Source organism: Pundamilia nyererei, unplaced genomic scaffold (assembly GCF_000239375.1).
Source record: "Pundamilia nyererei isolate P.nyererei 1_Seehausen unplaced genomic scaffold, PunNye1.0 scaffold00006, whole genome shotgun sequence".
Classification (NCBI taxonomy): Eukaryota; Metazoa; Chordata; class Actinopteri; order Cichliformes; family Cichlidae; genus Pundamilia; species Pundamilia nyererei.
The window spans coordinates 6718613-6746329 of record NW_005187407.1 but is presented as its reverse complement, the minus strand read 5'-3'; the positions used below and the strand labels follow the sequence as shown (position 1 = coordinate 6746329).

Here is a 27717-nt window from a genome sequence, read left to right as displayed (position 1 = left end):
ACACACACACACACACACACACACACACACACACACACACACACACACACACACACACACACACAAAAACACAGAAAGACACGCACCAGTACAGACAAAAAAAATGATATTCAATTAAAAACAAATAGAGAAGGCATTATAATATGATATTTCCTTTCAAAGTAAATATAATGTTACCGCTCTTCTACTGTCGACAGAAAACTGCATTTGTCAATCATTAAAACACATGCACTCCCCATGATAGAATAGACGGGGAGGAGAAGAGGATATGGTGCAGACAATATAATGTCACTAACTTTTCGAGTCGTTGTTATTCTGCCCGCAGTGTTTTCGCTTTGGCGATAGCATACATCGCCTTGTTCCACCAGGATTTGTTCTTCCATCCCTTTAAAGCTGTCTAAACCCAAATGCAGGCTAAATGAGCATGCCCACTCATGAATGCTTTTGCTTAATTACAATCCCTGATGGAAAAACTGCTGAGGGAGAAGCCTGAACACATCCACGTGTTAGGATGGAGACAGAAGCTTTTTTTTCTCCCTTTTTTCTTTAAAGAAGACAAAACGTATGTGTTCAAGTGTGTATGAATGTCATTAATTATAATAGGGGTATTTCCCCCCCCCCCGCCTCGACACAAAAGACAAAGGCAAGCTGTATGTGCTTGAATTTCATTTAGCGAAATGATATTGATGTTTTGAATAGAGATCTTGAAAGGCCTTTTTCCTTTGTGGACTGGATGTGAGTTTTTACTTATCGGAGAACAGGACCTGACATCTAACTTGCCAAATGTGTGAGTTATTTAAATATTAGCTGCCTTAGTTATTATGGTTAGAAAAAAATATCATTGGACAGTTACTGGCTGTAACAGACTAACGGTAAATGATATGTCTACTATTCCTGTTTTGTGAAGTCATAACGAGCCAAAAATAAACTAAAGAGGGATGATGAGTGTAAATTTATATTTATGGTTTTTAACCAATAAGATAAAATGTTTCAAATCTGTGGTTGACTCTGTCCTGGATTCAGTAGTGTGGAGAACAGAGAGTACTGTGTTACATGATCCCAAAAAAAGGAGACTCCATCTCAGATATTAAATCCTGATTCGTGCAAACCTTGACAAAAATGTTGAACAGAATTTTACATAGTAAATTTCTGTGGTATATTCTGTGGTTAACCAAATGTGTGCTTCGAATGTCACATTGTTCTAGTTAAGCAGAAAGCGCCCGGTTTCTGTAAAGGAAGTCTACACTACATATAAATTATTCAGGAGTATTTGCATTTGCATTGTAATTTGCATTCATGTAGATTACAGAGAATGAAGAAGGAGGCGCTGCACCAAAGAGAATTACATTCTGAACCATTTTCAGTCCTACTGGTGAGGAGTTGACATGGATTTTTGTTCTATTTTCCTCCTCTGCTTCGAGGTGTACTGCCGAGATCAGGGACACACATTTCAAACTGTTGTTTGATTAATAAAAGAAGGAAATGATGTAAAATGCTCGCCAGATCTCATGCACAAGAAGCCCTGCCATTAAAAATGAATCTTGACATTCAACAATGAGTCTATTTGATTGACTAGGCTGAGGTTTTTACTGTAATATTCTCATCATCTTTATTTATACTGTCAGGATTGTGAGTTGAAACTCAAAAGAACCAGTAGGCACAGAGGAGATGTCATATGGATTAAACACTAGGAAAATGTGTGAAACTCTCACAGTACACTGAAGATCCTGGCTATTATGTTTCATCTAAAAATAACAAGCCTGACTAAAAAGAACAGACAACACTGAATAAGAAAAGAAGAAGAAAAAAACACAAGCTCCAGAGAGAACAGAGTTCAAACAGCAGGAGCGATAGTGCTGAGTGTGATATGGAATACAACAGGGAGAATGTACAGTACGAGACTCCCTTCAATTATAAATGAAAAGGAAATCAGTGTGAAATGTATGGAATAACCCAGATTCTGAAAAAGCCACTAACCCTATTTAAAGCTGCTTTAGCTGCTTTTGTGAAATGCTGATGATGAATTTCATGGGCACATATGTGTGCCATCATATGATTTCCTACTGCTTTAACGTGATTGTATTCATTTATATCACTATTAGTTTAGCAGCAATTATAACACCAATTATCAGAGAGACATTTCGGGGCCTTGGCCGAATGGAAAACGTGCCACAGAGTAGGCTGAGCCAGTGTGCCTGTACACCACTGGATTGTGTGTATCCATGTGTCGTGCCACGAGGGGCTAGCACAATGCATCAAGGGGGTGGGGTATGTATCCCTGCAATAAGAGAGGAGGGCTTAGTCAATATATGCGCATGTGCAAATACACCCTGGCTCTAATATACCCACATGTTGTCATACATGGCATTCCATATGTAAAGGTGCGCAAATGCACAGTTGTGTTATGTCTGATCACGCTACGACTCATGCCGTAAATAGAAAGTACCAAGTGTGTTTTATTTAATGATTAGAGCAACATAATTACATTTTGCACGTGGTATGTCTTGCTTATACCTAAATACTGTATGTGAAAGAAAAAAACTTAAACAAAATGTTAAAAATAATAAAGAAAAATGCTCTTTTTGTTTGATTTGACAGGACTGACAGTCTGCACCTGATTCAATTGTTTTTTATGTATTTATTAATATTTTTTATTTTTTATTGGGATCTATGCTATTTACCACCTTGGGAGGACTGTCAGCATTAATTATGAGACCAAATATATTTAAAGTTGAAAAAGCACTCTTTAAAAAATTCTGCATTATACTTCAAGTCCTGCATTTACAGGTGACCATGTAAGTTTATCAGCAGTGAGCTATAAGAGTGATATTGTGATCTATGGAGGCGAAGTAATGGGAGGACAACAACAACACCACAGCAGAAGAGACCTGTGGAGAAAAAAGTGTGCTATCTACTTGCACCATCCAGAAGAAATCGCCACCAAAAGAAAAAGAAATACAAACAGTTAGAAAACTTTGAGGGTAAACTTTCATTACAATTAAGTAAGTTAAGTATAATATTCACCTGTGCTTCATTTGAGACCAGAGAATTCTCTTTTCACCCATTATAAGTATTGCACAACAAGAGACTGTGACTTGTCCAGGCCGTATCCCGCATTTTGTCCTGTGACAGGTGGGATGGGCTTCAGCCTCGCCAGGACACTGAATCTGGAGCTGAAGAAAATGGATGAATGGATGTATAGATAGTCCCACCTTCCCAGATTAAGATAGCCAGCCAACGAATTGAGAACTCTAAAATGGCCTGGAAAACTTTTCAATAAATACACATGTGTTGTTGTGTAGAAAAAATGGTGCAATTCATAGATTAAAAACTATATTTTGTTACTGAGGGCTTGCCCTCATTTGCAGTGTGTATGAGTACTCTTTATTGTTTAATCTTACTTATATTTAACTTCATCACGCAGCCACTATTCAATCAAATTTCAGAGCCTGCCAACTCACAGAACTCATTAAAAATTTGCTTTTGAGGTCTTAAAGCACAAGATTACCCAAACTTCAGACAGGTGAAGGGCGACATAACCTCTGATATGTTTTAACTTAAGAAATTAACTTATGTAAAGTTATTTTTTTAATTAATATGTGATCAATATTCACTGCCTAGAGATGGTACTTTTTATTTTTAAGTTATGAAAAGCACAATTTCTGAAAATATTCCCTTTTTAAATGTTTTATTATTTATAACAAACTTTATACACAGATGGGGTCAAGCAGGAGTTTGCAGATGATAAAGTGATATGTAGTGAGAATAAGGAGTCGATGGAAGACAGCCTGAAGAAGTGGAGGTAGGCACCAGAGAGAAGAGGAATGAAAGTTGCAGAAACAAGACAGAATACATATGAGTGAATGAGAGGGAGAGAGTCAACACACAAGGAGCAGAGGTGGGTGAGTTTAAATACCTGAGGTCAACCATCCAAAGCAATGGACAGTGCACAAAAGAGTTGGAGAAGAGAGACGTGTCAGGGGTGATTTGTCACAAAAGTGTAGCGGCAAGAGTAAAGGGTAAGATTTAAAAGATGGTAGTGAAACCCGCTATGATACATGGCTTGGAACAATGGCAATGACACACAAAAAAAGACTGGAGTCAGAGCTGAAGACGCAAAAGTTTTTACTGGAACTGAACAGAATGAACAACATATGAAATATATACATCAGGGCGACAGCTCAGGTCGAGCACTGTTCCTGCCAGGCACGAGAAAAGGAGGAACAATGATGTAGTAAAAAAGACATGCAGACATGTTGGTGTGACAGAGGAGGATGCTAGGGATAGAGTGAGATGGAGGCAGATAATCTGCTGTGGCAGATACAATTTTCGCTGAAAAGAAAGACCCATACGCACGACACACATATTAATTATGAGTTTTATGATGTAGTTTAGCAAAAAATGCCAGCATAACTAAAAGGCGTGTTGATAATCTGTTGCATTGTTTACCCCTCCTTTCATTCACTCATTTATATTTATGTAAAAGTAATAGGTGTAGTCTGCGAAGCTGTAAACGTTCCTCTGTTAACCTTAAACACAAACACGCTGTCCTCAGCTTCTTCTGTCCCGTGTACTACTGATTCTTTGCGCTTTTCCGGTTGGGGCGGTCCTGATATGTACGTATAGTCGTCTTGTCGAATCCTACAAAAAAGTACGGACTTTTTGTAGTGCTTTAGCGAAAGCTAAAATTTGAATTCACAATTATATCTTAGCACTTTTATAGTTTCGTTTTTATTTCAGTTTGTGATTATGTGAATAATTTCAGTTTTCCTACTTTACGTTCGGCACACAGGCACATCTGTGGACACCTCCTTACCCAGAGTTTTAATGTGACCTCTACTGCAGTTGAAAATACTTGGGAGCGGAGGCAGAATCCATTGATTTTTCTTGACAATGTAGGGGTGTATGAAAAGATACGGTGACAAATTGAATGAGAAACCTCTTCTTTTTGTGTATTAGAATCGTAGGAAGCGCTTATGTGCTCCTCGCCGCTTGATTTCCGAGTCGGAGAGCTCAGTGTTGCCGGGGTAGAGTTCGTTTTAGCTGCACTGCATCAACATGGTGAGTATGACAGCGAGCACCTGAACGCAACGCTATATATGTTTTGTCTCACTTCTTTGATAGGTCTCCAGCCTCTAACATCAGCTTTCATGTAAATGTTTACCTTGACTCTGAAGCGTTTTTCTTTTTGTGCCGTTTGCTATTGTAACTGCAGTGGGATGTTAGCTTAGCTTGCTAGCCAGAGCAAATGCTTGTAGTCGGCAGGTCAGTGTAGCTTGTAAGTTAAAACGGTGACAGCAGAGTAGTGAATGGAGTAGTACATATTATATAGTATATACATATATGTTATGCTGTTAAGTAGGGTCCACTCACATACACTGTTTGCAGTTATTGTCATTTACTAGTTTTGCATATGGGACTTTGAAGGTAGGTCGTATATACCATATAATTAGCAGTTAGCTTCCCATTCAGCTGGCAAGATAATTTCGGGAAGGAGATGAAAACTACCTCCCAAAACATTTTTATCACATTAAATTATAAATTATAAATTCAACCCCGCTGTACGTACAATTGTAATGACATTTATATTTATATAAGTCAAGCGATTGGGCAGTCCTTATTGGATCAATAGCCGTGGATTTATAAAAGTATCTCAAGTTCTAACACAGCATCACCTAAGTAAAAGTAAGATGGAGTGTCAAACATGAAAATGTATTTCCTATTGAAAGCTATTGAAAGGATTTTGCCTTTCTTTAAAAAAGAAACAGAGTAAAGGAAAGGTTTTTAAAATAATAGAGATAGAATTTGCATAACCTCCTGCAGGTACAATTTGTATCTTCATTGGTTAATGCAGCTGACTGTATCTGCTGTGATGTGCCTTAAAGGCACAGAACTGAGTCTGAACTTCTTGAACGAACCGTTAACAAGTGACTGACTCATTAAGTATTAACATGCTTATTAACAGTTCTATAACTATGTTTATCTATATTTGGTTAGTTGATAAGTTGTTGTAACCTTCAAAATATTTTCAAAGGTTGGCTCAAGGTTAAGAGCTGAATTGACTTTTACGCCCCCCCTCACCACACCAATTTGACTTACAAGAGTCAACTTCCCGTCTCTTCATGATGGTGCTTACTGATAAGGGGAGGTAAACGTAGTGGAAGTTTACTTGCATGAGTAAAATGATGGACACCAGCATACAGGAATAATTAATTGGACGCATAATTAAAATTGAATATAATGACAACACAATGCAGCAAATATTGAAATTCACAAATATATTGCAGTGTATTATAGGTAATCATCATGTAGTGCATCAAGTATTGTGGATTTGCTGTATTGACACAATGAATAGGCATTGTACCGTCCTTGTATATTGCATTCTGTAATTCGCACCCTGATTCATTCATCAAGTATCTAGTGTTACTATTAGACTTGTTTTTATAATCAACATATGGAACATCTCTATCATATGCTGCAATGTTTATATTACAAACTTTGTTCTTGGACCTCTGGAACCCTCACTAGCTGAAGATTTTAAATACACCCAGCAGTATATAGTGAAGATGAATGACACTGGAGAAGTGCTGGTCAGTACAGGGTTTCACTGCTTCAAAGTTAGTTTCATCTGTAAAATAGTAGTGAGGTTTTTGAGCTCTTACAGATAGTGTTTATCGCTGCAGTTCCCACTCCCCACCCCCTACAGATTTCATTTGGTTGTTCTGTGGAGGGGGTCAAGCGGACTGGGCAAGATAAGGGAGTCCATGCTGGCTCAATTTCCCTCAGGCCTGAGATCCTTGCAGGTCTCCCACAGAGTGTGGTCAGCATCCACCAAACTAAGAGTGTGTGCTTTTGACCTATATAGCATGACCATTACTCACATGAAAAAAAATGTCCCGAGTGAGAGAGGTTGTGTTTGGTCACGCGTCACATCTAAGTGAGAATAATTGCCAAATAAATGGCACCCACTCTCCTCTATGTGAGTCCAGAAGAGGTATTGACTTCAGCTTTTGAAGCTTACCCCATGCTGGGTGACACTAGGGATTCCCATGACCAATATAAAATCTAGGTCCAATGTATATGTCTGCCAGTATCACTTGTGCTGTCAAGGTGTTATTCATTTCCTCCTTACACACCAAGTTCACCCTGACATGGGTTTAACCATCACTCAGAGACAGGTGTGTTGCTATTTAGTCCGGTCCTGCTTGGCGATACATTTACTAGTAATATGTGTTGCTTTTTGTCATTGTGATAAATGTTTGTCGTCCAAACTTGGAAGCGGATGTCTGTTTAACACTTTCAGCTAGCTGTAAACAAAGCTCATCAAATGCTATTTATTTTCAGATACTTACATTGAGTTGTAACATTGCAGAAATTGCATGTTTGCATGTTTTGAAGGTTAAAATATAAAGAGAATCAGTTTGTTGTCATTGTTGCGGCTAAAACTCTTTGACCATTAGTATGTTAAAATAATCTTTATGGCTTTATGTAAATTTTAAGTGGATTCCAATCAGGGCACAGGGTTATGTTTAGCCTTTTAAATTGTTGATAATGTAAACTCAGATGACTTTAAAATATTTGAGGATTACCGTGTAAGCCCAAATGTGAATTCTTTGTCATTCTTAATCTCTGGTTGTCTAGCTATCAATTTCTAGTTGTTTTTCAGCATGCAGTTTTGTAAGTGAAACCTATTTCAAATTTAGTTTGAGCTCATAATATTTTTTGATTTGATGTATTTGATACCTACAGGCCATTATAAGTGTATATAATGCATTTTTCTTTCTTGCTAATATTCCAAGTACATTTATTAGAAACTTTATTAATTAAAATATTTGAATGCGCCAGACAAAAACATTTTGGTGGGGAACCCCCTTTATGCTGCATCATGTTTGTTTCTACAAAAACAAAAACAACACACAAAAGTCCCATCTGTCTGTGAGAAGAGACACTCGATTAGAACTTGGCAAGTGTTTGCAAACAAGTCAGTGTCTTCTATGTAAACGACTTTTTAGTCCCGGCAATATGTCAGTAACCAACCCAATTACACTCTTTTTGACCAGTTTCACCTGGCAACCACCAGCAGCCACTTGCCAGCTGGTCAAGATGTTATTCTGGAGATTGTATGTTGTCAAGGTTCCTCTTCCTCTAAATTCTCATCAGGCCTCTCATCTTCTTATTGAGTGTAGATCACTGAAAGATGTTAGTATGGTGGTTCACATCGTTTCTCTAAATAAACTGTCAAAGATTACTCAGCTCTGTAGATATAGTGCATACATTCATGTATGTATTTATATACATTATTCTTAGGCCATTAATCGTACAGCTGATCTGTATAACTGTGACTTGCATCTCCATTTAATAAGTCATCAATACATCAATCGTGATCATTCCAAATGATTCACAAATCATTTGTTGTGAATGTACTTATAAAGTGATAGCATTTCTTATTACCTATATTCTTTAGCAGTGTGAAAAAAGATATGTATTGGAAGAAAAATCAATAGGAGTATTGGTACAGTGGTGACAAATATTGACATTTTTATTGCAACAAGCAGACACTCCAAACAGATTCCCATTCCAAGTTGGATTATCAGAGTTACTGCTTCATAATCTACAATTTAAGTTATAATAAATTATCTTAAAGTAAACATTAAAGAATACAATAAGAGTAAATTAATTGCCACTTTTTCTGCACCATTTGTCATAATGTCTGTGTCGCCATGAGCCTTTGCTTCTGTGTAAGGTATCCAAAGATTAAGCAAGAAGCTTAATAGCAACCTGGCACACTTGGATCAATATTCACTTAGGCTTAAGGAGCCAGAATCGTTCCCATCATGCTGCGCTTTTATCCTCTCAATGTAGGCTTAGATCAGTGGGTTGGGTTCTCTTTGGCAATCAGTAGGAACCATTGATATCTGTGCCTGCACACGCTTGACCGCAATGACCCAGTACAGAAACTAATCTCAAATTAAATACCTTTAATAAAAAAAATGAAATGTCTGGAGTAGGCTAGCACTAATGAACCAAAACGCAATAAAATTCAACATCCGGCAACTAGAGCAAGAATTCAATAGCTTGTTGTGTTTTGTGTCAAGATAAAATTACATTTACACTAATATTATTATATTATATATTATAAACCTAGTAAAATATTAAAAAGATATCTGCTTTTAGGAAAATAAAATGTTCTAAACTGCAAAATCATTTTAAGCTTAATTGTGCATTCTTTGATTTTACCATGTTCTGCACTGGGCTGGTGAACTATTGAGGGTGTACCCAGTATTCTGTAGCATGTGACCTAAATCAGCTAAGTGGTTAAGAAAGTGGATGCATGGATGATTTTTTCTGATTGCATGTTTAAGTAACAAATTAAAGAGTAACATTGTTTTTTTTGTTTTTTTTTTATATGTTCCAAAAAGTGCTGCAGTTTTATGTCAGTTATTTTAAAATCACATCACAGTGAAGTAACCTAGGTTACTTACAGAGTACAACACTTTGTTAAAATGCTGTAAAACAAAATATTATTATTTTTGTTTTTAAATAAGCAGATATTTGAATTAGCCAGCCAGCTGGGGATGTATGCTGAAGTTACGAGAGTGCTTGAAGTTTTATGGGCTGGTGACTCTATATAAAACAATTTCAGTGACTTCCTTTTATTTCAGGTAAATGGTGGGGAACCTTTCATAAGGTGTTGATGCCATGAAATTACAAATGAGCAGAGATTTCAAAGAAAATACATATTTTCTTAGAAATCTTTGCAGTTTCAATTGAATTGTTGCCTTTGTGCTGCTTTCAAATAAAAATAGGCTTTAAAATTGTATCTGAAAAATTGTATTTGGAGTCTGCTTTATTTAAATGTTACACATCACCCCATATTTTTTATACTCTAGCTTCTATGTTCACTTAAGACATTACAAGATTGTGTTTAATTGTGATATAGAAGAAGAGACAGGCACAGTAAATGACTAATCAGTTCTGGTCATTATAAAATGTTTTACAAGCTTTCTTACAACCTTTAAATTTGCATAAATGCAATACATTTCTCTTTATTTCCTGATCTAATGAATTAAATAAATAACAAATACTAAACATCAAGCAGTACTATGAAATAATGCAACTGACTGGCTGGTTATGATGGCCTAATACAACCAGAGTTGTACATAAAAGGACTACTGCTTAGGTGGTAAACAGAGGAAAAAAAGGTTTTCAGTAACTATAAGATGAAGATTTCTCTGTCTGTCTTTACTGTTCCATCACATCTACCGCTGCTTGCAAATTGTAGCTTTACCAATCAAACAAGTGTTGAAGTAGCATTAACCAGAGTGTCAAAAAAGACACATAAATCAAGGTGTCAATGATGTTAAAGCACTTACGATGTCAGTATTCTGGTTTTAATGAACAGTAAAAGACTGCCACAGTGCCCCTTTGGTTGTAAATTTCTGTTGGCCTTTTAAATGATGTATTTTCGCATTCTACACATTTTGTAGCTTTAGGTGTAGCTGGGCTTGTCTAAATAATACTGAAGCGATGAACCTCTAGGTCATGCTGAGCTCGTTTTGTAGCGGCTGTATGGCATGCGTAATTATTCTTTCTTTAAATGTGATTTAAATCCAATCCTTTTTCCACAGGGTGTGATCGGTGTGCAGCTTGTGGTTACCATGGTAATGGCCAGTGTAATTCAGAAAATCATACCTCATTATTCCTTGGCAAGATGGCTACTCTGCAGTGGCAGGTAATGTAGACTCTCTTACATGCTGTTTCTTTAAGTGCTGCAGGCAGTTTAGTTGCCTCCTGGGAAGTTTATTTCAAAAAGGGTTCCAAACAATCGGGATCAAAATGTTTACTCAGACTCTAAAGCTTTCGGAAGCATTTTGATCAAAGACCAAAGGTCGGCAAAATATTGGGGTGACCTGAAAGGACAGAAATAGGGTGCGCTTCATTTCCTCTAACTAGTGCCACATATGTTTTTGAGAAAACTGCTTTTTGGAACATCTTTAATAATTAATAAGCTTTTTTTAGGGCACCGTTGCAACATTTTCAGAACTGTTTGCCCTAAGCAGAGCGTTGTCCCCTCAGAATATTTTGCAATTACTTTTTTCCATAATAAGTAAATAAATCTAGAATGTAAAAAAAAGCAAGCTTTGCTCCTTCTATCCTCCTCCACCTCACAGTAGTTCTCAAGATGCACTAACAAGAGAGTTTCTAAACAAAGTTAAGGAGGGTCTTTGTCTTTAAAGGGATGCTCCTGAATTAGGTCTTATTTCAAGCTTAGTCCTTAAGGACAAATACTCTTTCTGTTGTAAAAGCTCTTATAAATGCATTTTAGATGTGTATTAGCGTCGCTTATGTGAAGTGAATCTTTGCGATATGTCTGGTTAGTGCGCGCTTTTGTGTTCTCTAAGTTCATCATAAAGCTTAGAGATGTTATAAATTGAGGCTTTGAGTCATGTTCATACAATCTAGACTTAATGTCACCACTTAAAAGAGCATTTTTGAAGAGTAATGTAAGGCAATTTAAAGTTTTAACAGTAGACGAATCGTCTTTGATTGTTGGGAATGGGAAATGAATGAACAATTGATTATATAGTCCCCAGTTTTCTTATGGTACATGTTTAACCCCAAATTACTTGCCTATGCCTTCCATAGTTCATAGTCAACATATGCTATTTTATGCTGGGTGTCTTAGCAAATGTACATCAAATCTAGCAACAGTCAGTCATTTTTTTTTCCTTTGTGCGTGCTTTTTTTCTCTTTTTCTTTCCTTTTTTTAAATCCTGTCCTGTCTGGCAGCTTTTACAATCAGAATTATGATTTAAATGTGCCAAACACATTTTGCTTTTGCAAGAACAGCAACATGTGAATCTTTTATCTGTTTATTTATTTCTATTTGTGTTATTTTGGTTATTCATTATATGTGGTATAGTATGACGATGTTTAAGGCAGGACAGGCAGGAAAAAAAGAAGGGGGGTATACTGGGGAAATTAACAAAATACAATAAAAGGATACATATAGAAATACACAGTGTAGCACCAACTGTTGCTCCTGTTAGAAAAAAACTAACATACTGCACCTGGAACACATAAATTAGAAAATACATAGATACATAAATCAACAGTCTTCTTGTAGTGTGAGAGAGTGTGTTAGAATGGCTGTGTCTTTGTCACAAATGTACTTTGCACGTGCTTTAAAACTGTCTTTTTTCCCCGTCTACTACTCTGAGTACAAAGTCACATGGCTGTTCTTTTCTTTGTTCGCAGTTTGCGGTGGTACCAGCACCCTACGGAAGATGAGTTGAGGAGCTTAGCTGGGAAACAAAAAGGACAGAAAAGGAAAGACAGGTAGGTTGGAAGGAAGGGTGCGAATGAAGGCTATTGTTTGGTAGCGGGGAATAGCAGAGGCAAAGAGGAGGTGCCAAAGATGTGTTTATGTGGTTCATTTAAGGATTTTTTGAAGTAAGGAGATAAAATAGACAGATTTCCTTCTGGTTTGTTCCTCCATGGCTGTTCATTGGGTTTAAGAACAGCTCATGTAAGTGGTCCTGTCCAGTGGATATGAGGAAAGTTGGACATTTAAGGGGGGCAGGTGTTACTATTTGGACAGTTTTAGGGGAAAAGAATTGCATCATCTCTGAAATCTAAAAGGCATTATCAATTCAAAGGGGTCAAATGTCAAGCCTTAATACTAGAAGTGTCAAATTTTGCTTTGAGACTACTTTGCATTAAACAAACAAACAAACAAAAAAACCCATGCTATTCATTTTTCTAGAGCTGCAGGTGTATGTTGGGCCATACAAACGAATTGCCTTTGTACTCTTCATTTTAAATGTGAATTTAAAGTCACCGGTGACGGTTAATCCTTACTGTTCCACATGGTGTCCATCTCTCAACTTAAGGCGGTTTTTGTAGCACAGTCCTTTCTTTGACCCTGTATGAGGCAGGTCAAGGCTATCATCACCACATGCTCAGTAATCTCTAGAAGAAAAAGAGGGACCACTGTCCTTTGGCCAGCTCGTGCCATGCAGCTCAATTCTCTTTGTTAAGCGTCCAACTCCCTCAGCCAGGGGTGTAGCTGAGCCCCTTTTTTCCTGTCAGGTGCCTCAGAAATTAAATCTATCTAGGGCATGTTTGGTCTTTGAGTCTTAGAGTGGTATTGTTCAGCCAGCAGTCTAAAACTAAGGAGGCCCTCAGACAGTTTTTCAACATTAAAGAGCAGCTCTCCATTCACTTGTTATTAGCGATTTAGAGTTGCCTACATTTTGCCACACTGGGTCGTGGGAGAGTACATTAGTATTGGTAATGAAATTTTGAATGCTTGAGCTGCATTAGATCTCATAAGTAAGGCTTTTAGCTGTCATGGATTCTCTTCTTGCCTAAAAGAGAGTTCAGATGAGAGTTTTCAGTTCAGACTACTGTTATTCTGGTTTCTTTTCCTTTAAAAATGCTTTACCATAAATCTTGACTCTGTTCCAGTTTTTTTTCTCCCTTTCTCACCCAAGTTGTTGTTCTGTCACTCCTTTTCAAGGAAGTACAATGGTCACATAGACAGTAAGCCCCTAACAGTCCCCAAGGACATAGACTTACAGCTGGAGACGAAATGCATCACAGAAGTGGACACATTAGGTAACTTGACTGTTTGTTCCCACAGCCTGTAAATACTGTGCAATACAATCTGTTTTGTAATTGAAAGTGTTGATTTAATTATGTACTTTATGTCCGCAGCTTTGCACTACTTCCCAGAGTTCCAGTGGCTTGTGGATTTCACAGTAGCAGCAACTGTGGTTTATCTGATAACAGAGCTGTACTACAGTGTGGCTCAGCCCTCGGGAGAGATGAACATCAGTGTGGTCTGGTGCCTACTAGTACTCGCCTTTGTTGTGTATCCTTACATCAGTCAGTCTTTACGTTTTATTAATTCTTTTTTTTTTTTCAGTGTTGTTGTGTGAACTAGCTTTTTATTTGATAATATGCTGACAGTAAGAAAATGTTACACAATTATAAAATTTAGCATAACAAAAATATTCTTTCATTCATTAGCACATGTAAAACTTTATATGCAGACTGTCATAGGCAATCATCAGTACAGCACCTGCTGTTCATCATGTTGCACTGGTTTTTTTTAAGCAATTTTCTATTTTACGTTTAGTGCTTGCTGGTGTTGCCCGGTTACACATACTGTGTTGCCTTTACTTAGACTTTTGTTAAAAATAATAATGCAGTCCAAACTCTTTATTTCCTGTTAACTGTGACATTAGACCACCGAATGTAAACATGTCAGAAGATCAAACCTAACACTTGATAGTGGCTGCTTTGTCATTAGGATTCATTAGAACTCGTTAGACGGTGTTATGATTATACATCGTTATCAAGACTTTTGTGTTCTGACACCACAAATGATAGTCTGACATCAAATGATGGTCAGTTTAACATTAGCAGTATTGTTACAAGTGTGCTATCTTGGGCAAAAAACGTGAAGAAACAGTGTTTTTTTTGTTTTTTTTTCCCCCCCCCCAAGGTTTCTTGTCCTTTTGTAGCTTCTGTCAGTGTTTTACTTCCTCCAGCCAGCTAAAAACAGCAAGCTTCTGCTTTTTGTGAGGATCTGATGTATGTGTTTATTTAGATGTAGATTGGGCAGCTCAGATCCGATCATAAGTGGCCACTCAAGAAATATGTAGGTCAACATAGGTTAACATGTCTATAACAGAGATTCAATGTGCTATGTAAATGCAACAGAGGAGACTAATACCACTGAAATGAGAGGTAAAGATTCTCCTGGTTCGAATTCCCATTGCCTTTATCGTCCTCCTGCTATTTGCTGTGCTGAATAATATGCATTATCCTTGCCACCGACCAAGGGGATCAATCTTTCCAGTTCTCCAGGTCAGATGTGGCTCACTGTGGTCAGACGGTGTGTCATTTCCTGCCTGCACTGGCGATTGGAGGCCCAATTTTCACAGCCCAACATACTGGTATGCCTGGGGAAAAGGAAACTGATGAAAGCTGAAGATGAGGGGATATGTGTGAATTCGACACATGATTTCAGTTTTTTCCCCATTTCAGCCCTGGTGACAAGTTTAAATACTCTCATAACCTCTCCTTTTCATTAATCTGACAGCATCCGCACACGTCAGCTTCATGTCTGAATGAGGACCTGGTCAACAGTCTTATGAGGGCGGACCTTGTAAAATTTACATATCACTTTCAACACAGGGTTAAACTGCATGCATTCAATTTTACAGGCAAGCTCATGATTACGATTCCTGCTGTCTGTGCATTTCTCCGTTGCATCCCTGTGAGTTGCTCATCTTACACAGAGCGAAAGACAAGTTGCATGCTTTCAGCTGCCAGAGGTATACACGGACAACTCCAGAATCACAGAATGCCTTTCAAGTATGATGTTGGTGAAATTTAAGTATTTTTTTCTGAGTTTATGACATTTCTACAGCATCAAACGGGGAGCCATCTGTGAGGGTTTCCAAAGCAAAAGTGCTGCATATATTTACACATGTAGGAGTAGATCAGTAAATCTGTTCTATCTCTAACAGCAGATCACCTTGTGTGTTTTTCTTCACATTAGACAGGTGAACTGTCACAGTTTAGAAGCTACAGTTAAATAATTTGTTTCAAAGTGGCCATCTGTAGTCCAGAGCTCCATCACAGCTGTCAGAGTATGCATGGCCTTTAATTAACGAAAGTAGGCCAAACTACATGTGGCTGCCATACTGTAGAACAGCTCTGATCTCATACATAATGTCACTTGATGTCACTTATACATATAGCAAATGTGCACACATGCTGTGAACTCTGTGGAGTTCACGTTATGTTCAAAGTAATGCCTTTTAATTTTTTTCTGATAAGAGTCCTTAAGACTCTTGCCTTGGAGGTCAGCTGCACAGCTCTCTCAACTATTTACTGAAAGTAATGGAATTACTGGAATTCTACAAGTATGCACATTTGATGGTATTTACCTTTTAAATCTATTTACTAAAATGTAAATTCCTGCTTAAAAATCTCCCTTTTATCCTCCCAGTGTTAGCAAGCCACCTTTGATTGTAACGCACTACATCATAGTTCAAACTTATTCCTCTTAGAGCCTCATGCTAACTTTTATCTAGTGAGCATTATAGTACAAATGAAGGTTGGAGAGGTAAAAAGAAAACCCACTTGTTTGAATGCTATTCTTGATTTTGAGTGAAAGAGATTGAATGCCACACTGTAACCTTATATGTTCCAGAATCCGAGGATTTCATCTCTGAACATCAGAGCAAAGTCACTGCAAAATAGTATAAATATTTTCATCACTTCAGTCATATGCAGCGGTGCCAAAGCACCAGAGATCCACTCTCCACACATACCAGCTAGCAGGGTTTGTGTGACTTTAAATGAGTGTGGGTTCACACGGGTCTTTCAGTATCCACAGACTATGTGTTCTTCTGTAAAGAGGAAAAATAGTTTGCATGGTGAATAGCCACGTTGTTCATCGCATATTGTTGTGTATTTCTTTTGAATTTGACAAAAGGATAAAGTTTAGGCAAAGTAGTTTGTCTTAGCTGATTATGTCATTGTGCTTCTTGAGATGTTTTCCTTAACTGTGCACTGTACAGTAAGACGCTTTTTTCTCTAACTGCCCATTACTTCAAGCTGGAAGAAAGCGGCGAGCGCTCACTCTGCATTACTTTTGCTTTCTTCTTTTTTGTTAAAGCCATGGCCATTCTCATTGTCACTGAAAACTACTTGGAGTTTGGTCTGGAGACAGGTCAGTTCTGCACCATAGCTTTCTTTTTGTGTAATAAAAATATTGCTCATCGTTGAACACGCCTTCCTTTATAGGTTTTGAAAACTTTTCTGACAGCGCTCAACAGTTTCTGGAGCACCAAGGCCTCGACTCCCAGTAAGTGTAACATCAGTGTTGTTGTTTCTTTCCTCCGCTGTCATAGACTCTTTACGACTTGTAAAATGACCGTTATAAGTAACGTGGATTTTCTCTTTCACAGGGGTCCCATATCTAAGCTCACCTTCAAGTTGATCCTGGCACTGCTTTGCTCTCTGATCGGAGCGTTTCTAACTTTCCCTGGTCTACGGTTGGCCCAAATGCACCTAGATGCACTCAACCTAACTACAACCAAATTTACACAGTGAGTCTTCTGTGCTTTGTAGATACGTCAGTAGCCCTTTTTATAGACAGCAATAATACGTATACCCCTTAGATGTTAAATGTTTGATCTTAAAACTAGAAATACAAAGAACCAATACTCCGTTTTACAGTTTTAAAAAAGTATCACTAGAGTTTATAAAATTTTTCCTTTTTATGTAGCATTGCTGGCAGACAAATATCAATTAAAAATATGCTTCTTTGTTTCACCTGGTAAGATAACTGTGCTATTTGGAGCTGTAAAGTATTTAATCTCGTGTAGAGTTACAAACAAAACGGATAGATAGAAAGTTGATTCTGTTCATCTGGACGTAGCGTATTCAGTGGGAGAAACGTTTCGTCGCTCATCCAAGTGACTTCTTCAGTCTCAGCTGACTGCAGGTTTCCCCAATCTTATAAACAGTACATTTGCACAATGCCTGAAACCAGCACCACTAAAGGAACAATAGGCTGGGAGGTCAGTTCCTTCATCATAATTAAGCAAATTCTCATAACCATTGATCAATGACCCTGAGCACCATCACAGAGAGTTGGGGAATGGCTGCAATCACAGCATTGTAAGATGGCGAAAGATGTACCCTCAGACCCCCTCCTCGATTCAGAGATGGTCTTTCCCTTTTCACGTAAACGGCCTCCTTGACTCCGCGCTCGAATCAGCGTTCCTCCCTGTCCAGGATGTGTACATCCTCATCATTGAAAGCGTGTCCACTGGCCTGTAGGTGTAAATAGACTGCAGAGTCCTGGCCTGACGAGGTAGCTCTTCAAGGATAGATGTACAAATTCAGTACTCAAAGTAGCAAACTGAAAACGAAAGTGGCTGCTGGAACAAGATAGTTTACAATTAAGGTCATATGGTTATAAAGAACCTTCTGTTACCACAGTTTTCTCATTTTTGACCTTGTTTAGTCTGCTTTCATTAATCTGTAAGCCCTGAGCTACTCAGTTCTCTCCTCCGTAGATGATACTGAGCAAATGTTGGAGCAGAAGTTGCATTAGAGTTTTTGATTACCTAGTATTATTTGCAAGATTAAACTTTGCAGACAGTCATGAAACGAAGCCTGCTTCATATTGGCAGCCTATTCTTTGGGCAGATTAAACCAAAATGAATTTGTTTGGATCAGATGGGGCCCGTCGTGTTTAACGTGGACCTTGCAAGGAACACTTGTGGCTGTGTCGTGCAGAATCCCTCCAGTGAAGAACAGATAGAGATGAGCCTGTAAACAATGGCTGAAGGTCTCTATACAGATTTTTTTGCCAATCTGGTGTCATTACAAAATATACAAAATATATATTAATAAATGAAAGAATGGATCTTCCAGATGTAGTTACTCGTTGCCTTGAGGTAAGACAGTGTCTTTGATTTCCTCTAACCTTTGTTTAATGTATTTGTTACGTTAGACCTGTTTCATATGGGATGTGCTTAAATTGGCCACAAAAACAATGCTTAACTATTAAACTATCCTATCTTGGACTATCAAGAGGACAAGTGCAGCCCGGTAATACTTGTCTCCTACTATTCAGAGTGTGTCAAATTTAAGAGAGCACCCTGCAAGTCAGATGAAGGCTTGCTCAATTGAGGCAGATTTCCATTTCAGAACTCACTGGGTGGGATGCCTCTGACCATGATAGGGGGTACAGAGCAGGGAGCACATCGCATTCAGATAATCCACTTTGGCATAGCAGACTCCCCAAAATGGCTTCCTCTTCCATTCCCCTACTTAAGTGTCATGAGCTTACATCTTCAGACCCTGTCACCAGCAGGGATTATCTCCATTCCTTCGAAATGTGTGTCTTGGTTATCTTCTCACCACTCGCGGGGAAAGTTATGTTCGTAGTGTGGACTTTATTTCTCGCAGTCTTAACATTTAAAAATTGATTATTTCATTGATGTCTTCAGTTTTCTATAATGTATGAATTCATAGATGATTCTGAAGGGGGGAAATGAGTTTCCTTGGTTTTAAGTATTGTGTTTATTTCTGTAGGACTCTGCTTCATATCAACTTCCTGTCCCCTCTCATCATGGTCCTGCTGTGGGTGAAGCCTATTACCAAGGATTACATAATGAACCCCACTCTGGGAAAGGAGAGTGTGCCTTTGTAAGTAAAGATATGGGACACGTTGTGTAGTAACATGTTCCGTGCTCGTAAATACAGTTTAAGCTTTGTGTTGTAACTGGATGAATTAGAGCCGTAAGGAATTATTTTATTACTTCAACATCAAATAAGTAGTTTAGTAATTGGACCGGTTTGAACATCATCATAGTCCAAAGTTGACTTTGTAAATAAAACACAGTGCTGGCTGAATATGAACAAAACTCGGATGTAAACTAGTTTGTTGCCCACATTTTAGTCTGTGTAAACAATTCATCATGATTCTCCCGGAAGTCTATAGTCTCACACATCACGTTGACGGATCCGTACTCTGGAAGGGAAGTCAGTTCAACTGCCTTGATATCTAGAAAGATAATTACCTGGCACTCAGAGATGAGACGTCATTGTCAAGGTATAAAATAAATAAATAAATAAATAAAAGCAATTGTGTCCTTTTGTAGTGCGAAACAGATGTAAACAAAGCAACGCCATTTGTGAGAAAGGAATGTACAAAAATGAGATAACGATTGTATTCAGTGCAAAGATAAAGTGACAACAAGTACACGCGTTTTCTGTTTGGACTTTAAACAAATTTAGTCACGCCTGACAGAAGGCCCTTTTTTTCCACCTTCTCTTTGTTTATTTTGAGTTTGTGTATTTCATTTGTGGCACAAGTTTGAATTCTGTCATGTCTTGAACTTTCTCCTGCTGTTGACAGCGACTCAAACCTGATTAAGTCCTATTTCATGTTACAGTGCCCCCTTTTCATTATTTTTTTAATTTCTCAATTTCACCCTCTCTTACTTTTCTTTTTTTAGTTGTTTATTACTCTTTTTGCTCTTACAGTCTTTCCTTTCTGTCTCAGCATTCTTACCTACCATCCAAATGGCACAGCGGCTACATGATGTATTGAGTTTGTGTGCCGGGGGGGGGGGGACTGCCATCCTTTCATCCCCCCTCTTCTCACTCCTGTCTTTCTGTTACTGTCAGGATGACTGAACAGACGTATGATACTTTGCGGTTATGGGCGATCGTACTGATGTGTGTGCTGCGGCTTGCTATGATGAGACATCACTTGCAGGCTTACCTCAACTTGGCCCAGAAGGGTGTGGATCAGATGAAGAAGGAAGCTGGACGGATAAGTACTGTGGACCTGCAGAAGATGGTGGGCAATTTTTGTTTTTCCCATGATATTAGTCATAATTATTGATCATTATTAATCAATTACCACTCTGTTTTTTTAATGTAAGAAAATGCAACTACCCGTTTCGAAGCACTGAAACGAGGGATTCAGAGTGTTTAGATTACATCACCTATGGCATATGGAATGAAATGAGTAGTTGCCCAGTCATTGCTTTGAATTTTTTCCCATTGGGTGCAGTCTCAAACTGCAGTCACTCTCAGACAGATTTCTGGTTTACACAACAGATGTGCAACAGGTGATTTTCACCAGTTTATCAAAGTTATTGCAATTTCCAACTTGACTCCGTTCAGCTGCAGACTGATAGCAGACTGATTGCTGTTACTTTGGTGCATCAAGACAGAAATTTAACTTTGAAGATCGCACAGATTGCGAATAGTTGCAGTCTTCAAAGCAGCCATTGTGAAGGCAGCAGGTTCACTGCACACGATCCTATTAATTTTGGTTTTGCCAAGGTTTGCAATCACTGTTCTCCTTAGTGCGACTGTGTTGTTAAGGTTGATCTAAGATGCTGGTTTTGCAGAGGCGAAGCAATTAAGAAGCCTGAATAATATACAGATAGACAGATAGAACAGATAGAACAAAACGCTTTATTCCGTTAAGATTTTTAGATTCAAGTCTACAACAGACAAAAAAACTGATCCCTGTAGTTAACTAATATTTTTATTTATGACTGAAATGCTCTTAAAATGTGAAGATGTTTTATTGCTGATGTTGCTTGATCTATCAATTCATTATTACTGTTACGATGTGTCCTTGCCCTACATGAAATAGGGCTTAGAGAAACAAAAGCTGCTGTGAGTTTATGAGCTTAGTTGAAAACATTTGGAACGATATTGTGTTAACATTTTGTGTAAAAAGCTTATTGTAACGGTGCTTTTCTTGTCTACTTTTCACCTAGGTTGCACGTGTTTTTTACTATTTGTGTGTTATTGCACTACAATATGTGGCACCCCTGGTGATGTTGCTACACACAACCTTGCTGCTAAAAACCTTAGGTGAGTCATCTACTGCTTGGTAAATATATATTTTTTCATGTTTAAAATATCACATTTTCCTCCAACTTCAGGTTATATTTCCTTTTCCCCTCCCATTTTCCTCAATTATTACAGGTGGTCACTCCTGGTGGGTTTATCATGAAGAAGACCTGCCTTGCACCCATGAAATGAACTCGGACTCTATAATGGGTGAAGCACCAACAGCAGCTACGGTGATAGAAACAGGAGCCCGAGCATCAGTAGCTCAGCTCTCAGTGGCCCTGGGAGGCCTGCGGACTGTTTTCAGCCCCTTGCTTTTCCGGGGCCTCTTCTCCTTCTTCACTTGGTGGATTGCTGCCTGCCTTTTCTCCACCTCCCTGTTTGGCCTCTTCTACCATCAGTATCTCATGGCGGCATAGCATCACCAGGCCACTGGTGTCATCAACCCCCCCCTCCAGCTGCACACACACACACACAACCGCAGTGCAACTAATGTGTACAGCCTGATCAAAAAGGACTGAGTGGGGGGGGGGGCAAATGGAGGCCTACTTACAGCTCAACATCCGCCCCCTTTCCCTTCCTTCTTCTCTCTGACCACCAGTACAATAACTTCAGTCATATCCTCAGAGCTCCTGGTTCAACTTCCAGTGCTTCCTCCATAGACCATGAACTCTGACATTGTTTTTACATGTGACCACAACTTTTGATCTGGTCAAGAACATTTCTAAACCTTAACAAGACTGTAAGAGTAATCGGTATCAGCAGTGTGTCGGAAGAGCTGTAAAAATAAATAAATACAATAGAATTAATTAATTTTACTAGGTGAAAATCGGTGTGGCAATTCTGATCAGTTACATCATTTTTTGTGAGGGGTTGAATCCATGGTAACTGTTCACAACAGAGCACATGCAATGAGTTTAATTCATCAGCATCTTCAGGTTTTTGACATCTTCTGCTTAGAAAATGCAGGTTCTTTGCAGCATTGTGCACATCAGCAAGAGTCTGGCTTATTTAAACCACAGAGTGCATACATGCTGCTAGGGGCCTGGATGCTAAGAGTCCTTCGGGCATATTCAAGGTCCTAAACCCAATGCACGTTAAAGAAGCTGCATTTAAACCAAAGGATGTCACTGAATCTAGATCTACAATCACCTCAGCTGTTTATGTGTGTGCGTGTGTGCTTTTACATTTGTGGGAAACTGATGATTGCCACACTTAGTCCACATTTGTCTCTTGATTGAAACTTTTAACATATTTTTCAAACTTAATATAATTTGTTGGTTTGTTTTGTTTTTTCCTGCAATGCCTCCGAGAAGAGTCTTACTGTTTGTTGCTAACCGGTGAGCGTCTGTGTTAGAGGAGGGAGGGACAGGCTGGGATGTTCCCAGAATAGCTGCTCGGGTTGTGGCGTCCGTAATAAAAGCAGCGAGAAGCAGTGTTCGACTCAAAGGGTGACATCTCGCTGACTCAAAGCTGATTTCTTTAAATGTGTCTAAATGAACTGAGATAGAGGAGAGACTCTTTTAAAGAAAGGCATAGTTTTGATATCATACTTGCATTGGAATCTTCCTGGTTTTAACTGAGCCATTTTTAGAAGATGTGGGAGATGTGAAGATGATTCAATGGGAGGGACAGGGTCAGGGTTCACGCTTGTGTCTGCATCTACAGCACAAGGCTCTGTGCTGAAGGTCAGGTGAGGAGACGATGTCAGCAACGGTTGATAAGCTACTGCCTTTATATTGTTTCTTTTTACTTCTATCCATTCATTGATTTTAACCTCGTGAGAACAATCTTTGATTTGTATTCTTTTTTTTCCAACAGAACAAATGTTTTGTTTTTTTAATTTTAAAAATGTGTGCCAAGTGAGTCTAACCCCGAGCCCCACCGCGCCTCCTGCTTTTTCTTTTTTTTCCCCACAGGAAAAAGGACAAAAAAAAGAGGGAATCACTAGTTCTGCTTCACGTAACGATATTGAAGTATTTACCGTTCCTTTGTATGCTGTAATTCTCGGGGGTGGGTGATTTTAAACGCACAAGCAGTCATTGTGCAGATGACACACTGGCCAATGCGATTGTCCAGTTTATTCAGGAATGTTGGGTACGTGGCGCCAGATTAATCGCACGGTGCTGCGGTTCTCTGGCCTGTCATTTCCTTTTGCTTTTAATAAACAATCGAGCTGTAATTTCAAAATTCCAGCTCAGTTTTGTACAGAACCACCATATCAGCGTTTCTAAGCTCCTGATGTCAAAAGTCTTAGCTTTAGTTGCGTGTTTTTAAAGGATGGAGAATATGCACATAATGAATGTATCAATCCTGCCTAATTTCTAGATTTTCTGTTTGTTTTTTATGGAAATTATTTGTTTGATGACTTGATTTAACACCCCTCACTCCTTGTACTTCTTAAACTCCTGTCTAATCTGTCTAAATCTGCCCCTCAAGCAAATTGTAATTTATCCTAATGACCAGTTTAATTGATTGATCTGTATTTTTTTTGTATTTATTACACATATTGAGGCCTGTAAACATTTCTCATTTGAATGGCAAACTCTTTTCTTTCGTTGTCGGAGTGTGGTGGGCTAAAATCAGCTTTGAACCTGTGTTTGACGGCGTGGTTCTGATCGGTTGCGAAAGAGTACTGGATGCCTTATCGGGCATCGCTCCTTCAGTTTGTTTTACCATTGAAAGTGTTTGTTATTCATTGCTGGGTTCACAAAGCAAATTACACACACTGTTGTTCTTTCATGTATTTATTTCTGCTTTAGAGTTTAGTCTTAAATAAATTATGTTCTTTAATTCGTCCTTTTTAGTACGTCCTTGTAGCTTCATACACAACTTTACACAACTGGGACGTCGGTTAATGATCAAAACTTAAGATGCAGTTGACTCATTATGGTCAGAAGATCAGACCAAGCTCTGAAAAGTTAAAAGACGACCTTGTGCATTTTGTTTTGTCTGATTTTCTGGCCATGCCACCTTCTGAAACTTGTTTCCAGATGACCAAAGATGGAAACTCATTTTTTTTACAGGACATTTCTGGTGATATCCCATCCTGTAGTAGAGGAACGTGCTCACCACAGACTACACTTTTGTGGACTCTCTCTTCCAAAGGATGCCAGCAGGAACCCTAGAAAGAACAATAAGCATTTTATTATGTGTTTCACTCCCAGTTTAGCTCGTTCTCACAGGCAAATAACTTTTTTTTTGGTGATGGAAAAAGGTGTGGTTTCTGGTAAACTGCTAAATTAATAAATTGCTGATGTTTTTATACGCCTTGGCTTTTGCTGCAGAGCTGTTTTTGTGGTGTGGCCTTCATGATTGCATGGGGGGAGGTGGGGGATACAGAGGCTGCTTCATCTGCACTTGAAGACTGTAAGCACATAAGGTCCTCTGTCCAAATAAGTGCTCCAATTGCTTTGGAAGTAAAAGCTTTCCTCTGCATTTACAGTGTCTCAGTTTTGAATCTTCAAGGTCTTCGGAAAGATTAAGTTAAAAATAATTCTTTTTTTATTTCTAGCTTAAAAGGGCTTCGTATGAGAGTGTTTACTCATACTGTAATTGTGTTTAAGGATCTCTCTAATTATAAAATATGTCCTCGTGTAAGCAGGCATTGATTAAGGCAGTCAATGGCCATCGATTTGCTTTTCTTAGTTTGGGGGTCTCCATTCTTGTGGGAATCGTTATCGGAGTAGATGGAGGGATGAAATGACAAACGCTCCCAAACTCTCTTTTCTCTGGGAACAACATCAGGCCAGTTAATACAGGCCTTGAGTGCCATTATCCGCATGAGCGGGAAAACTGGGCCATGGCATTCATTCATAGGTAGACAGATCAATAAGACAGCTTCCAAAACAAACCAGTGGAGAGGTTCCTTTATTCCTCTTGAGTGGGTCCTATTCACAGACGTCCCTTCTCCATAGAGCGGCATGGAGCTCCGATTCAGGAAAGGGAGCATTGATTCCCCCCGCCACACCCCTCCATCCCTAACACAGCCAGAAGAACTGTGAAGCTTCTGAAGGGGCGAAGCTATAATAGTGAGCTTTCTGTCCCGCACAGACGAGTGATCCCATCCTCACGCTGATTGTGAGATGCGGCCGCCATACTTGCGTGATCGACCTGACCTTGTGCCATGAATGGCCTAAAAGAGAGCACTCCACGTGTCTTGAACACTCCCGACCTATTTTTACTTTGGTGGTTTCTTTTTTCTTTTTACATTGTTTATAGCGATACCTCCAAATCATAAGCGAGATAAGAAAAACAGAGGTTCCCTGCTGAACTGAATGCTGATTACAGCTTGATTGTCTGATATTAGCATGAAATAAACATCTTAAATGCAATTATTGTCTTTTTATTAGAATGACAACAACTGGATAACAATAAAATAAATTAAAATCCCAGACATTTCAGAGAAAGGGGAGGTCATTTTAACATAAAAACAAACTTGTCCTTAAATTTCACAAAGTCAGGTATTTTATAAGAGACCTTTAAAGATCACATAACGATTCAAACACTTTTATTGACACGTAAGATAAAAGAACATAAACAGGACAGGAGATTTCAGGCAACTTAATTTACATCGATTTCAGGAAATCATAAAGCAAAACATTCAGAATTTTTATTCTCCGAGTCACTGACAAGGCAAATAACACAACTCACAGAAACCCAACATTCAGGCGTAACGCTGTGGATAACTTTGTGCAGTTTTTCACTGATCGTCATCATTGTTCACGTCCCAGCACATAATTAGTATTCTTTGATAAGCTTTCCATGTACCATGACATAATTTAGTTAAAATTCCACTGGTTACCAGTGCAACGCAATAAAGCGCGAGTGGGGGGACTGGAACGATGAAAATCCTACATTTAAATCTCGTCATGGTTAAAAATTTGAGGTCCGCTGCCTTGTGCTAGAAATATGAAACGGCTGACTGCCCTCGTGGTAATCACCACTGCTCCTACATTAATTCATCTCAGATGAGCACTGTTCCTCTGAGGTTTCCATGCTTCATTGTTGTAGGCCTTTAATTAGCAGCCTCCTGATAGACACTATGCCACAGACACACTGCCACAGTATAGCTCCTTCAAATCTGTGTGTGTGTGTCGACATATCATGGGTTTAATGGAATTTCTTCTCTTGAATATTAATGTAAAAAACAGGAATGTTTCACCCCCCCCACCCTTTTTTTTTTATCAATTAATATTCCTATAGTGAAAGAAGATGTATGGACAGATGGACACATTAATACTGTTGTGTACTACTGAGTTGTAGTATTGGTCTTTTAAGTGTAACACATGGGCAAAATATGCGATTATGAATCTTCTGCCCATTCACTGTACAGTTTTGCATCATCTTTTCTAAGGTGAGCTAACAGATGTGTCAGTATGTTCGTGAATCCGAGACACTATGGCATCTTAACTCACCAAAAGCGAGTGAATTTCATACTCTGTGTCTTGCATATGTAATCCACTCTTTGCAAGACAAACTTTGCTTAGTCGAAGATTAACAGTTCATTCCGAATTAATTAGCAAAAGCTCAATGTCTTGTGGTGAAAAAAAAGCAGTGCATTAAGCAGAAATGTAATAGATTTTTTTTCCTAAAGGGATTCACATGAATAAATCAATTAATTATTTATTTATTTTTAAAAAAAAATGCTGTGTCCGTTTTTTTCCTCAGGGCAAATTCTACTGTATGTAGATGCCTTAAAAATACAAACCAACAGAGTGGACTGCCCTCTAGTGCCACCAGCTGAGTGTGACAGTATGTGGAGCTGAGGGGGGGGGGGCGTCTTGGGGGTGGGTGGTGGAAGTGGGAGAGCCTGCTTGTTTGGAGCATTAGCAGAGTGCCTGTTTTTCAGTGCCATCCAATGAGAGAGCACCTGGGTAACTCGTTCACACATCCACTGGAACAAGGTGGAGAATGCAAATGCTCCGAGATCAAGGTTTCTCCTTGGCAGCGGTGCGGCACTTGTTTCTCTCCTTTCATGTCCGAATGATGATGGTGATAATACGAGGGGAGGACAGGCCTCAGATTGAGCAAAAGGGAGGCTGGGGAAGGATGGTGGGGTGCAGGGGGAGGGATGAGCAGTGGTGATATCTTTGATATGGAATGCTGCATCATATGATATTAGTGTCATTCATGCAGCTTTTTGATTGACACTTTATTAGGAAAATTGTGAGAAATGCACTATTGTCTTCATCTATTTTTCATCTTTGAGTTGCTGACACTCTGATGCACTTTGGCAAATGTGGCGCTCGAACTAGGACAAAGCAGCTGCAAGTATGCATCACACTTTCTTCTTGGGGA

The 27717-nt window shown here is 38.8% G+C and overlaps 1 protein-coding gene across 1 annotated transcript; it reads left to right on the top strand.

The window, feature by feature from the left end:
• Positions 1 to 4827: 4827 nt before the first annotated feature.
• tmem161b (transmembrane protein 161B) lies at positions 4828 to 24785 on the top strand. The gene is made up of 12 exons (XM_005722324.1): positions 4828 to 5061; positions 10629 to 10732; positions 12259 to 12339; positions 13523 to 13620; positions 13720 to 13876; positions 16602 to 16753; positions 16828 to 16888; positions 16992 to 17132; positions 19132 to 19245; positions 20230 to 20404; positions 21342 to 21438; positions 21553 to 24785. Exons 1-12 carry the CDS (start codon positions 5059 to 5061, stop codon positions 21834 to 21836), a joined length of 1467 nt encoding a protein of 488 aa, XP_005722381.1. The 5' UTR covers positions 4828 to 5058; the 3' UTR covers positions 21837 to 24785.
• Positions 24786 to 27717: the final 2932 nt, after the last annotated feature.

What these genes read in the sequence shown, in the direction of transcription:
- tmem161b (XM_005722324.1), top strand. An exon ending in TGGCTACTCTGCAGTGGCAG is followed by an intron (nt 10,733 to 12,258) that starts GTAATGTAGACT and finishes CTTTGTTCGCAG; the next exon opens with TTTGCGGTGGTACCAGCACC. An exon ending in CTGTGGACCTGCAGAAGATG is followed by an intron (nt 20,405 to 21,341) that starts GTGGGCAATTTT and finishes CTTTTCACCTAG; the next exon opens with GTTGCACGTGTTTTTTACTA.